This window comes from Rhinatrema bivittatum, chromosome 12 (assembly GCF_901001135.1).
Source record: "Rhinatrema bivittatum chromosome 12, aRhiBiv1.1, whole genome shotgun sequence".
In the NCBI taxonomy this organism is placed as follows: Eukaryota; Metazoa; Chordata; class Amphibia; order Gymnophiona; family Rhinatrematidae; genus Rhinatrema; species Rhinatrema bivittatum.
In genome coordinates, this window is record NC_042626.1 from 11,539,056 (window position 1) to 11,554,393 (window position 15,338).

Consider the following 15,338-nt stretch of genomic DNA (forward strand, 5'->3'; position numbering starts at 1 on the left):
AACAAGCATGGGAGTAGCTTGCTTATTGTGGCGGTTACTACCCCATATCAGTTAAGCTAGATACTTCACTTAACTCTGGAATTTGTTGCCAGAGGATGTTGTTAGTGCAGTTAGTATAGCTGGGTTCAAAAAAGGTTTGGATAAGTTCTTGGAGGAGAAGTCCATTAATAGCTATTAATCAAGTATACTTAGGGAATAGCCACTGCTATTAATTGCATCAGTAGCATGGGATCTTCTTAGTGTTTGGGTAATTGCCAGGTTCTTGTGGCCTGGTTTGGCCTCTGTTGGAAACAGGATGCTGGGCTTGATGGACCCTTAAGAACATAAGAACATGCCATACTGGGTCAGTCTAACTTCAGTTAGTCAGCCAGAGTGACTCACTGCTCTCTTGATTATCAAATGTTGGTATCTAATCAAACCAAATCACACTACCTCAACACCTTTCCAAGGTGAGTAACTAAACTGAACTTTTCAACCTTTTTACTCTAGCTGGTCTCTAGCCGGCCCCATATTATGGAACTCCATGCCCCTTGACCTTAGACTCCAGAGCAATCATAAACTTTTCAAAACACAGCTCAAAACCTGGCTTTACATACAAGCCTTCAAGAAAGAAAACTGATGCGGGCAATGAAGTAAAAGTTATGCGGCATAAAGCACCGAATGCCTAATTTTATAAATCCTTACTGAATTATTTCAACATTTTTTAACTGTAGGCAACCTTCAGGACATATTGCTATGAAACACTTAATCCCCCTAATAAACGCCTTATTGTTACCGAATACTATTGGCACCACCTATGTAATGTACGACCCATATTTTTTACTGATGGTGAATAACTTAATGACGGTATATAAAAACTCTTAAATAAATAAATAAATACTTAGGTATATACTGCTTCTAGCTTCTGGCTACTTTTTTTTTTTTTTTTTTAAATACAAACACTCAGTTCTGCTTACTAGCTGCCTTACTGACTGACCATTTAAAAATACAGTCTAACTTGTTTATTTGCTGCCTTACTGACTCTTAAAAGCACAAACACACTAAATAATATTCCCAAATAGTTAACTTTGCCCCAATACTTTTGAAAAAGACAATGTCCCAAGCAAAAACTTACTGATTCCTTTCAGCCACCAGCAAGGTGATCCTCTCCTCTCAATGCTCCCACTGGAATGTGCACCCTTAGTCTGACCCAGCATGGCAATTTCTTATGTTCTTATGTAAGCAGTTCCTGCACTGCTCTCTACATTAATGGTGGGGGTGGAAGGGAAACAGAACCAAAAGGTTACATTAATGGTGGGGTTGATGGGAAATAGAACCAAAAGGTTACTAAATGCCAAGAGTAACAGATAAGTATGAGAGAGGAGAAAAAAAAGTGTGAAAGCTTGCTGGGCAGACTGGATGGGCCATTTAGTCTTCTTCTGCCGTCATTTCTATGTTTCTATGTAAGTCTGGATTCTGTCAGGTAGGGACATAAATGTCTGATATTCCAAAGATGATGGAAATATATTTTAACCAAATTACTAATATTTGAAATTAGGATCAGAGGTATAACTTTGGCTCTGATCCTAATCTGTGAAGTAGTTAGACATACACATGGACACTTTAACCAGAGCAGCTGTTTTATCATGGTTCAACTTCATCTTATTCCTGAACCAATCTTATGAATGATATTGTTTAATTTGTCTACTGTCTTCTCCACCTCCTTGATTCTTTCCTCACATGCAATAGATTTGCATGTCATCAGCATACCAAATGTAAGAAAGTCCTTGCATGTTGATTAATGGTAATTTTCAAAGGAAAATGTAAATATGTTCCCTGTTACTTCAAACTTTGTTGTATATGTAATTAATTGTAAAGCCTGTTGCTGCATTATGTTACACTGTGAACCAAGGTGATATTACTAACGTGCCGCAGTATATAAAAAACCCTTAAATAAAACAAATAAATAAATTAAATAAATATAACATACCATCGTAACAATTTTCAGTCGTCAGCTCAGTGTGCTGCAGCAGTCAAAACAAACAGAATGTTGGGAATTATTAAAAAGGGAAAGCAAGTGTTGCTTACCTGTAACAGGTGTTCTCACAGGACAAGCAGGATGGTAGTCCTCACATATGGGTGACATCATAGGATGGAGCCCTGTACGGAAAACTTTTCTGTCAAAGTTTCTACAAAGCTTTGACTGACACAGGCACACTGAGTGCACTGAGCATGCTTAGCCTGCAATTATCCCTGTCTTCCTCAGTCTTCTTTTTTCCACTCTGCAGTAAGCATAGCGATTAGGAGCTCTGTGAGAAATTCTAACACTTTTTCCTCATGGAAATGCTTAAACTTTTACTTCACAAACACTTTTCCCTGCACGGGTCTCCCTTCGTGTACGTTTATTCGATGCTTGGCGAGTACTATGCCCTGTTTTTTCGGTCAGTTCCTGTCACCTCCCTGGCCTGCCAACCGACTGAGGCCTTCCCTCTCCCTATGTTTTCAGTTAGCCACACATAGCCTGCGAGTGTCCCTCTGTGACACTCTGCCTGGTTATTAGCGCTAGTGGGACAGGGACTTCCACGGTTTCCTTGCATGGACAGCTGCATAACCACAGTCAGTCCACGCAAGGAGCTCTAACTTCTACATGACTCACTATAAATTTAATACCTGGGATTACTGTCACTGCCATAAATCCCTTATACATCACTTCTGGACACCACAGTCATAATGACCTTCCTGTCCAGCAACCACGCAGACATTCTAATAAATTCTTACATGTCCCTGCGTGCATATTCCATAACCTCAGCCCCTCAATTCTTCATTGTTGGGCTATGGGGTTTTTTCACTATGCACTTTCCTCATAGATCCAAAACTGCTATGGGTTAGATTCAGTGAAATTCCATTATCAGTGGGTCTAAGCTGTTGAACCGCTTTCGTCCCTCATCTATATTGCAGATCTAGAACCAAAACCTAGTCTGGTCCTGCTCATGCTCGCATTTACTCAGGGTTGTAAAGTTTGACCTAACATCTTCTCAACCCAATATGCGTCTATTCCGCTCCAGGCACAGTTTCACATGAACGTCCTGGAGCTTGTAGCCATGAGTTATACCCTTATGCCTTCCAATACTGCCTCTGCAACAAATCTTTGTGCATACAGACAGACAGCATAGAGACAATGTGCTTTCCAACACACAAGCATGCACAACCTCTTAGCTGCTCTGCAAGGAAGCTGCGCAGCTCTACCCTTGGCCCTTGCTCACTCTATGCATCCTCGGGCCACTTATCTAAGACACTTACTGAACGCACTAGCAGACCTTCTCCATATAGGTGTCCATCCTCTCAAATGGCCTCGGACTACATGTGTAGCGAGAGAAATCTTCTAGCGCTGAGGTCAACTGAACTTGCCCTCTGCGTCCGAATCGAACCATGCGGTGCACCCGAATCAAACCATACGCTCACCCGAACCTCTATCCTTCTCAGTCCCCCTGTGCACTACTCCCTCCGAGGCATCCACGGCCAGCAGCTCTCTCAGGCGCTCCCCCGAGCAGCCGCCCTACCTGAACAAACCACTAACTCACCCCTCACCAGACCAGCCCCTCCAGACCTGCTTCATCCACTTCAAAGCCTTACTCACCAAAGCCAGCAATCCCGGCCATCCCCCCCCTGCCACACCATGCACACCCCCCTCAACCCCCCCCCCCATTGCAACTGCCTCCCTCGCAATAGACATTACACCCCATCACTTCCCAGACGCCTCACTACAATCCCCCTCACCGTCCTATCAATAATAACTCTTCTACTCATCAACGCACAATCCATCTCCAAAAAAATCCCCATCATACATGACCTCCTAACAGACAATCACCCAGACATCTTATGCATCACCGAAACATGGCTCAAAAAATCTGACACAGCCCTAATCAACCAACTGCCTCATACAACTTACAACATCTTCTCCTTACCCAGACCAAAGAAAAAAGGAGGTGGCCTTCTCCTCATAGCACGAAAAGAGCTCAACCTCACATGCATCCCCATCACCTCCCCACGCCCCCTAGAAATAGGCCTTTTTAAATCCAAAAACCTCCAAATCCTCCTACTATACGCCCCCCCCCCCCCCCCCAATTGCCTAGGTCAAAACCTCACCACCCTCATAGAAACCATCACCTCACAAATCAACCTGGACCTACCAGCAATAATACTAGGAGATTTCAACCTCCACATGGACTCCTCCCCCCTACAACCACAATGCAAACTCCTCCTCAATACCATGAACGCGATGGACTTCAAGCAAATCATTCACTCCCCGACGCAAAAATCAGGGCACACCCTTGACCTGATTTTCATCAACAGCAAAATCTCAACATCCAATAGACCTCCTACCACCACCAGCATTCCTTGGTCTGACCACAGACTCATCCAGACCTCCCTACACCTCAAAACCTACCACCCCACACCAAATGACTCAAAAAAATACATCAGCTTCCCTAAGCCGTGCCCCAGCGACTTCCTTGCTGAAGACCTCCCCAGCATTCTAACCGCATTAGACCTCAAAGATCCAAACACGGCCATCAACTCCTGGATTGACATTAACGCAAAAATCGCCAAAACTAAATGCCCCATCATATCCAAAGCAATTCCCAACAGCAACTCCTACAAAACTCCATGGTACCCCCCCAAACTGAAAAACACCAAAGACTACTCCATCAAGCTGAAAAAACCTGGAGAAGACACCCCACCTCACCGCGACAGATACAGGACACTCCTCTACATCTACAGAACCGACACTGACAAGCCAAGTGTGAATTCTTCGGAAAAAAAATTCATCAACATCAACACAACCCCAGAACCCTCTTTGACTTCTTCACCAAACTGACGCAACCCCACCTTCTCGCACCATCCTCAGACAGCAACACAAAGACTTGCGAAGATCTTGCCCGATTCTTCTCTGATAAAATCAGCAAACTCAACTCCCAACCTCCACACAAAAGAAGAAACACCGACCTCACTCAACGAAACACCATCCACCTGGTCCAACTTTGAACTCATTGCCTCAACTAAAGTAAAAAAGATCATCCAGAAAATCAACCCAGCATCACACCCTATCAATACAATCCCAGTCAAGTCTCTCAAACTCATTCCTGATACCATCGCCAAACCCATCGCGGACATAATAAATACCTCACTTGACCAAGGCATCTTCCTAGAAGCCCTGAAATGTGCCATTATCAAACCCATCCTCATAAGAACATAAGAAATTGCCATGCTGGGTCAGACCAAGGGTCCATCAAGCCCAGCATCCTGTTTCCAACAGAGGCCAAAACCAGGCCACAAGAACCTGGCAATTACCCAAACATTAAGAAGATCCCATGCTGCTGATGCCAGTAATAGCAGTGGCTATTCCCTAAGTCCGCTTGATTAATAGCAGTTGATGAACTTCTCCTCCAAGAACTTATCCAAACCTTTTTTAAACCCAGCTACACTAACTGCACTAACCACCTCCTCTGGCAACAAATTCCAGAGCTTTTTTGTGCGCTGAGTGAAAAAGAATTTTCTCCTATTGGTCTTAAATGTGTTACTTGCTAACTTCATGGAATGCCCCCTAGTCCTTCTATTATTCGAAAGTGTAAATAACCGAGTCACATCTACTCGTTCAAGGCCTTTCATGATCTTAAAGACCTCTATCATATCCCCCCTCAGCCGTCTCTTCTCCAAGCTGAACAGCCCTAACCTCTTCAGCCTTTCCTCATAGGGGAGCTGTTCCATCCCCTTTATCATACCAAAAAAACACACATCTCAACCCCTCTGACCTCTCCAACTACAGACCTATTTCAAATCTCTCATTCATATCCAAGATCATCGAGAAACACGTCAACCTCCAACTCTCTGAACACCTAGAAAATCAAAACATCCTGTACCCCATCCCACACGGTTTCAGAAAATCCCTCAGCACCGAGACTCTTCTCCTATCGCTCACAGACACAGCCTTGAGAGGCTTCGATGCCGGACACTCATACCTTCTCATCTTAATGGACATCTCTGCCGCCTTCGATACCGTAAATCATAACATACTGATGACACGACTGATGGAGATCGGCCTAAGCGAAAAAACCCTCAACTGGTTTCAATCATACCTATCCAACAGATCCTACAAAGTTCGCCTCAACAACCACGAATCAGAACAATGTCCTCTCCCTCACGGAGTCCCACAAGGATCTTCCCTCTCATCTACCCTATTCAACATATACATGCTCCCTTTCTGTAAACTCCTCTCCAACATGGACCTCATATTCTACATCTATGCAGGCGACCAAATTCTTCTCCCCATCAAAGAAAGCATATCTAACACCATTTTTTATTTATTTTATTTATTTAAAATCTTTTCTATACCGTCGTTTGGAAGATACAGTCACAACGGTTTACATCAAGGCACATAAAATTAATGATACTGTGATTCGCACACTTACAAGAGTGCCATAAGGTTCGGTAACATAGTTAGTGATCAATAATGTTTAAATGTAACTAATCATGTCCATGTCTCTATCTCGGTTGTTATTATTATAGATTTACTTTAAAATCGTGAGTTGTTCTTTAAAGACTACACACTTGGTGAATACAGTGTGTGTGGATGTTATATTGAATGTGCTTTGCCTGTCCCTGGTTTCTATTCTCCGTTCTCTTTCTGAAAAGCTTGTTTAAAGAGCCAGGTTTTTAAACCTTTTCTAAAGGTTTTGCTGTCTTTTTGTAGTCTTAAATCTAGGGGCATGGAGTTCCATAGTATGGGTCCTGCCAGTGATAGTGCTCTCTCTCGCACCTGTGTAAGTCTTGCAGTTTTTACTGATGGAATGGTTAGTAGTGCTTTGTTTGCTGATCTTAGGTTTCTGTTAGGGATGTGTACACGTAGGGCTGTATTTAACCAGTCTGCATGTTCGTTATGTATTAACTTATGTATGGTGCACAGCGTTTTGTATTGTATTCTTTGTTTGATGGGAAGCCAGTGTAGTTCAGCCAGTGTTTCGGTAATGTGATCCCTTTTACTTTTGCCAGTTAAGACTCTTGCGGCTGCGTTTTGTAGAATTTGCATTGGTCTTAGTGAGGTGTATGGAAGACCTAGTAGAAGTGCATTACAATAATCAGTGCTCGCAAATATTAGTGCTTGTAGTACCGATCTAAAGTTGGCCATTGTCAGAAGTGGTTTAAGTCTCCTGAGGACCATGAGTTTAGCGTATCCTTCTCTTACTTTTAGAGATATGTGTTGTTTTAAGCTTAGTTCGGGGTCAATTATTACTCCTAGGTTTCGTACTTTCTCTGCAAGTTTTATTTGTTGATTGTTTTTAGTGTGATTTAGTGTGATTGGACTATGTTTGATTTCAGTATTTTTTCTCTCTAAATGTAAGAATTCTGTCTTCTCTATATTAATTACTAATTCCATTTGGTTTAGCAGCTGTTTAATGATATCTAGATACATCACATTCTGGAACTCCCTCTCCATCCAAATATCAAATCTCCTCACGCAGATATCCCTCACCCTCAACCACAAAAAAAATCTCGAAATCCTATACATATCAAACAAAACCACAACCAAAACCAGCAAAGACAGCACCTCCAGTCAACCACACACCGTTCTCACCAATTAGGTTAGAGACCTCGGCATCACCCTTGACTCAAACCGCAACATGAAAAAACACATCAACATGACAATCAAAGAAGACTTTTACAAACTAAAAGTCCTCAAAAAACTCAAACCTCTACTATTCCACCATGATTACCGCACAGTACTCCAATCCCTTATACTACCCAAGCTGGACTACTGTAACTCCCTCCTCCTTGGACTGCCCGCCTCCACCACAAAACCTCTTCAGCTATTCCAAAATGCCACAGCCAGATCCCTCACAAACACCAACCGTTCCTCACACATCACCCCAATTCTAAAAGAACTACACTGGCTCCCCATATCACACAGATCACAATACAAAATTCTCACCATACTACACAAAACCATCAACAACCAAAAAATCAAATGGACCAAAGACCCTCCCCAACTACACCATAGCCAGAAAAACCTGCGATCCCAAAACACAGGCCTCCTTATCATACCCCATACAAAACTTGCACACCTTACCTCCAACAGACAACGTACCTTCTTTGTAGCTGGTCCCACCCTCTGGAACAAGCTACCTTCCCAACTCAGACTGGAACCCTCCACCCAATCATTCAAAAAGCAATTGAAAACATGGCTTTTCCAAAAAGCCTACCAACACACTACCTAACTCCCCCACCCTCCCCGCATCCCCTAGCTCACTCCCAATTCACCTTATCCTCCCAGCTAAATCAGATACATGTCCTGCTGTATATACTCTATCTTTTGTTTCTACATTGTTATTGCATATACTGATTCCGCCAATCAGATACCCTGGCCCAGTTCTATAACTTAAATTTACAATAACCATCCTTTAATACCTACCATTATCTTTGTTTAACTGTTCTATCACCAAGGCTTATTGCCAGACGTTTAATGTTTCCCACTAAAGTTAAAGTTAATGTTACAATGTATAAATAGTACGACCTCCAGTCATACTATTACTCTGTTATAATGTGAACCGATGTGATGTACCAACACATAAAACTACCTCATGGCCTACCCTGCACCAAAATGGAAGCCTGAGAGCGGGGCCTAACCAAACGCCATGCCTGCACTATCTCCTCACCTCATAGAACTCACCAGAGACGTGAGTGGGATAGCCGAACACTGAGGAAACAGACCCTTTCTCCTGCTTTCTTCCTTTTCGTTGTTTTTTGTTTTGTTTTTTACCTGAACTCAGCCCTCCCTGGCTTAGAGCAGAAACGGGTCCTGGCTACGGATGGATAGGGCTAAAGCCTTCACCACCGAGCTTCTCTCGGCCTGTCACCGCTAATACAAATTTAGGTCCAAGCCACGCAAGGCTATGGGACTGAAGGCACTGTACTGAGGGAGGGACCACACAGTATCACCTCAGGAGGCCAGCAGTGGTAGGCATCCCATCTTTCCAAGACCTCCTTTCCAACTTCTTTCTTACTCACAGGCAATCCCCCAAAGGTAAATGCATGTCCACCATCTGCTGGAGATGGAGAATACTTGTGGGCTAATGTCAGGGCGAGACTATATGGCCATGACATCAGCTTTTGTTCTGTCTCCCATCTGCTGGCAGAGGTGCATAACCCACTCGTGGGGATTGACCTGCTCGAGCACTAAGCAAGGGGGCATCTCCCACTCAACACCCATCATCACAACATCCATCCTATACTATTTGTATAAAAAGTAAGGGGCGGATTTTCAGAGCCCTGCTCGCGTAAATCCGCCCGGATTTACGCGAGCAGGGCCCTGCGCGCCGGTGCGCCTATTTTACATAGGCCCACCGGCGCGCGCAGAGCCCCGGGACTCGCGTAAGTCCCGGGGTTCTCCGAGGGGGGCGTGTCGGGGGCGGTCCCTGTCGGCGCACCGTTTTGGGGGCGGGTGCGGGGGGCGTGGCTAAGGCCCTGGGCGGTCCGGGGGCGTGGCCGCGCCCTCCGTACCCGCCCCCAGGTCGCGGCCCGGCGCGGAGGAGGCCCGCTGGCGTGCGGGGATTTACGCCTCCCGGAGGGAGGCGTAAATCCCCCAACAAAGGTAAGGGGGGGGGGTTAGACAGGGCCGGGCGGGTGGGTTAGGTAGAGGAAGGGAGGGGAAGGTTAGGGGAGGGTGTTAGAGGATTCCCTCCGAGGCCGCTCCGATTTCGGAGCGGCCTCGGAGGGAACGGGGGTAGGCCGCGCGGCTCGGCGCGCGCCGGCTATACAAAATTGATAGCCTTGCGCGCGCCGACCCAGGTTTTTTAGTAGATACGCGCGGCTCCGCACGTATCTACTAAAATCCAGCTTACTTTTGTTTGCGCCTGGAGCGCAAACAAAAGTAAGCTATTCGCGGAGTTTTGAAGATCCGCCCCTTAGTGAACTGCATTCTGCTTTTGACATTCCTTTCTATCTGCTTATTAATTAATGAACATAATTGTTAGTATATGCTAATAGCTTTTATTGAAACTTATTTGAATAAACAGTTAAAGTATTATCAAAGTATAATTTACAAAAGAAAATTTAAAAAGGTACAGCAGATAGTTTTAGTGAGCATATTTTCAAAACGTAAAGGATGGTCTAATAAACAATTACAATAAAGTCTACAATGTATACAGAAATCTAATTTTTCTAAATATTAAAATATATTTTGCTAGTAAAATAAAAGTATTTCTAGATGCATCTGGCTTTCCCTTTCTGTTATGTTCCTTTGGCAGTCAGAACATTTATTTTAAAAAAGTGTTTTTAATATCTTATTACAAAGCCTAGAAGCTTAGTTTTATTCCTAGTCCTTTATTCTTACCATACCTTCTCATTCTGCTCATTATTCATTTTTAGAAAGGGAACATTTCAGTCTGCTAATCAGAAGCTAAGTCCAGCCAGCATTAGCTAGCTTTAGAAAATGAGATGTTACCATCAGCTGATCAGCAGCCATATTCGGTGTGCATTAACTGGTATTTTGGCCTGCTGAAATCTGCTGCTAATTTGGTTTGTTTTAAAGAACTAAAGAATTTGAAGCTAAAGTTTTCAAATTTCATTTTGAATAGCATTGCAGTTTACAAAAGAGGATTTTATTGGGCAACTAGCACAAAAGGTCTGTCACAAATGACTAGTGAACATGGCTCCTCAAATACTTGCTGTCTTCTCTTATGTACCTTGTCTGGTTTGAGCTTTTCTGGCCCAGCCAGTCCAACAGCTATGCTGCTGCCAAACTTCCCTATGCTACTATGTGCCAAGGTCTAAGCGTTTCATGATGCTGTCAAATATCCCTGCACTGCTATCCATTGGGGCCTAGGCTGCCTGCCAATCCACTGCATTCTCTCTCAACACTAGATGCCAAGGCCGGGCAGCCATCCATGCAACCATACTCTCCTGGCCTGCTGCCTTTTTCAGTGTACTGCACCTGCCTCCTCACATACTGATGTGCCTGTGTGCACCCTGACATTATTCTGCATGCACAGGCATGTCAATATGCCCCTACCTTTGCATATATGCATATCGTTGCACAGAGATACTGCCTTTTATATCTATATTGGGTAGGATAGTTTTTGTCTTTTCATGGATCCACAAGCTTTCAATATCTAACTTTCAATGTAGAAAATTATGTCAGAGCTACAATTACTTATAAAGAAGCCTCAACTAAAGTATCAGTTTTATCAAAAGAATAAAAATATTGTATTTTATAATCCTTTGATACCAGGCCCTACTATATTAATTTCCCTTTTTGTAGCCAGGATTGAAACCTCGACAACTGGTGCTACTACTCATAAGTATTCAACTTTTACCAATATAATCTCTAGATTCATCATTCAGCAGGGGGGGGATTGTGGACAGCTGGCTGCATCATACTGGTGCGGTTTCACCACACACTATCACCCCCATAGCACCACGGGAAAAAGTGTTATTTCCCACGGTGCTGCTGGCGATAATGTGGAAAACATTATCGCCAGCAGCACTGCCGGGCCATAACCCCATCCAAATCCTGCCCACGCTCCTCCCCTTCCCCTAATTAGCATGACATCACCGCAATACCGGCCCATTACAGCATAAAGAATGACCCTGTCAACCCCTTAGCGTGCTTGTTGCCATGTATCAGTATATGCACACACATTTTCCTTTTGCCAGGAAATGAAATTCCCAGTGAACCATAGGAATATATTGCAAAAATTATTTTTGCTCAACACAGATATTGTGAAGGTATAGGACTGTTTTTGAAGGCTCAAACTACATTCAAACACCTTATGCCAACCAGCATTAACATGCTACATCAAAAGTATCTCTCACTGTGTGTCATTGTCGTGTTCCCAATCTACTGTCTCAATCTGCATCCAAGATAATCTGAAGAGTTGTACAAGAAATCAATTGAGTTCCCTCAGAAAAACACCTGACCAAAAGTAAAATGGGGGCTGATACTGTCATATTTTACTCTCTATTTTATGTCTATAGTTTTTTTCTATTGCATTTTAACCTATTCAATTGTACAATGTTTTCCGATTTTATATGTATGCATTGCAAATAACATATTCTTAGTAGGCACTGTATTTTAGAACATGAACCATTACTGAAGCTCTCAAGCCAGGACATCTAGCTGCCTTTATTTATCTTTGGCCTTTATATTCTGTATTCACTGAATGGAAATAAAGAGAACGTATTCTAACTTTTTATTGCTTATTACAGAGCATTTTTAACTATATGTGATGCATAGTATAAGATTTATGAAGCTTTATGTTTTCAGGATAGCTAAATATAAAAAGGGTTTTTTCCAAAGTCAATGCTTTCTTTCTGGAAAAAGGTGCCAGCAGGGTGCATGTATTTTTTATTTTTTTTTGAGGGACCACAAGGCACATGAAGCAGGTGGAGGAAAAAGTGCTGGTCCTCAGTACTGGCAAGTTTCCCCTGAAAAAAACCCTGTTCAGAGGAATTTAGCCAGGTAACTAGGGAGTTACCCAGCTAAATCCTAGGTGCTGAAAATTTCTCGACCTCAGCAGCAAAATCTAGATGCCAAGTTCCACAAGCTGGCTAGATTTAGCTGTGGGGGAAAAAGGTATGCTTCTAGGTGTGAGGGAGGAGAAAGAGAAAATACATATATGAATTTAATTTTCAAATCCCCTTCTGTATTTGCCCATGCAAACCCTGCTCACAGTTAAAGCTGGTGCAAAAAAGTATCTGCGGAGCTTGAATAAAAAAAAAATAAAACAAAACACGCAGGCTATTGAAATTTGCCTCCAAAATGTCTTAAGTTTACAGTACATAGTGCTAAAATCAACCTTAACATTTTATCATAAAGAGAGATAAAATAGAAAATCTTCCTGGAGAAGTAACCATTCAATTAACTTTTGAAAACAATTTTACTGTCTTAGAATGCTTATCACATCAGGAGTTCTTCTGCAGTGAATGAAATGTTTCAAAAGATGAACTTTCATAAGCAGGTTCTCTTTCCTTTTCTCCTGGCAAAAATTCCAGTCTAAACTGTCCAGGTCTGGAACCAAATGAAATATAATCATGTTGACATTCTTCATCTTCCAGTACAGTCATATTGGGGTTGTAAACTCTGGGTGCATCATATAACCCTCCTGATATCACCAGTGTGTCATCTGGTGCAGAATACCTGTCAGCTAAAAAGTTAATAATAGAAAAATATTATGGATAGAATCTTGCCAAAATCCTACCACAAAAGTCAATTACCATGTGCATAAATGAGACTTGTAACTTGCAGTTAATTGATTTAAAATATTCCAGACATATACCGTGATTTAAATGAACTATAGCTGACTTTGAAATCAATATGTAAACTAACACAAAATGAAATTAACTTAACAAAAACAGCAATTGAAATCGAAAAAGCAATTGAGAGTTGTAGTCAGCCCAAATTAAGAACACAAAGACTGATGTATGAAGCTTCTGCAGTAGTGCAATGTATCAGAGGTGCATTAGTACTGCCACAAAGTTGGCAGAAATACAGAGATCCCTATTTGTACCAGCATTTATAACATAGTACCACGAAATAGAGATAAATAGCTCTAGTGTGCCCAGGAGAATCCCCCTGTATACATGCAAATGCATTGGAAAATCTAAAAAGATAGGGCACAAAACATCAGTATCCTGTCACAGCATATCTTAAAGCATGGCACACATAGAACATCTGATTGTACCTCCCTGGCAATGGAAAAATAGCATTTTAGTCTACAACAAAAAGTGTTCCTTTTTTTAAGATTAAAAAAAAAATCAAATCTGGGGAGACAGAGGCCTTGATCTTCCTGAGGTATCCTACTTCTTTAAAACAAACTGTACTTTCTACAATAATTTGACATTTGTTTGTAGCTCAGTGTGTTTTACTTACAAATATCACCCAAAAAAGGAGCATAGTGAAATCCAACTGAAAAATGTGTTGAAACACACCTCTAAAGTCCATTCAGTTGAAAATCAGATAAAAAGGGACTTGGCAATACAAATGACTACAACCCCAGAAGCATCAATCATTTATCCCAATGCAGATGAACATTTCTGTTCCCTTCAACTTCCTTCCCCTTCCCAGAGGGTCAGGATCAACACTGCAAGTGCCTAATGTCTTGTATCTTTCTCTGCTTCCTATCCTTTTCTGCTCATTCTCACCTGAAAAACTCTTTATGTTCCATGAATATTTTTGTATACACTTGAATGTATCCAATCTCTCTTCCTGATTAATCTTTTCCATTAAATATACATTTCAAATTCTACTATACCATTGCTGCATACTGAGACAACTTCTTGCAGGCAACTGTGATATCACAATGAACTGCAGCTAGACACTGAGTAATCAATTTAGCTTTAGTGCAGCAGAGCTCTCCTGTGGAGAACTCTAGTAGGATCTTTGTGTCCCATTCTAAGATTATCTTCCAAGGGTGGATATCTTATTTTTTTGATTTTTAAAATCAGAAAAATTCTTCATACATGTGAATACATGGAATTTTTCAGCCTCCTAAGCTTAACAGTTAACTGAACACTTTCACATACACAAGGAATTCACAAACTTTTGATGTTAACCAGCTTATTTTGGAGTCTGTCATGGAGAATGAGCCCTTAATCTGTGGCATGGTTGACACAGCCTAGCAGGAGAACCCATTAGGCTTACACTGACAGTAGGCAGATGCAAGACTATGTATGTCTGGCTTCACCTTTACCAACCCCTTGCCCCGCAGGTTGAGCCCTTGGGTTCTGGGGCCAGCAGGACTTAGGCAAGATTCCTGTAAGCAAAGGATCATGTCTAGAGATAGGCCAGAGTAGGCAGCGGACTGGTGAGGTTGAATTCCAGGCAAAGGTCAGGGTGGGCGGCGTTCAGGCAGTTGGGTTCTGGGCAGAGGTCGAGCAAGAGAAGTCAGTCCAAGGGAAAGCAGGAAGCAATGAGGAGAGATAGAGATGGGAGAAGGAGTCAGTAGCTGGAACACGAGGGCAATAGGCTGGAAATTATGCAGGGAGGAGAAGGACTAGGATAAAGCAGGACAGGGCAAGGTCAGGAAAAGCATGCCAAAGTCAAGAACTGAAAAAATAAGGTAGGTCCAGGAACAAGGAAACAAAGCAGGATCAGGAACAAGACAAAAAAGGAGCAACATGCACTGCAAGGCTGAGGTACTGGGTGGTGGAACTTAACTTCCTTATATACCAGAACTGGGATGGCCTCATCAGTCAGTGCCCACAGGAAATGCTGGCTGCATGGTCTATAAAAGGGCTACAGGAAGTGCAGGTGGTTTTAACCAAGCCCAAGGATGCAGTACACTGCAGAAAGCTGTGGCAGGAGCGTG

At 42.6% G+C, this 15,338-nt stretch overlaps 1 protein-coding gene across 4 annotated transcripts in view; it reads right to left on the minus strand.

Annotated features, from left to right (window-relative positions):
- Positions 1-10,580: 10,580 nt before the first annotated feature.
- The window catches only part of LOC115073808, a 65,881-nt gene continuing 61,123 nt past the window's right edge, over positions 10,581-15,338 (minus strand). For all 4 annotated transcript variants that reach the window (XM_029572637.1, XM_029572633.1, XM_029572634.1 and 1 more), the window contains one exon: positions 10,581-13,175. In XM_029572637.1, the coding sequence (XP_029428497.1) occupies positions 12,934-13,175 (242 nt within the window). In that variant the 3' untranslated portion in view covers positions 10,581-12,933. The remainder of the gene's footprint in view (positions 13,176-15,338) is intronic.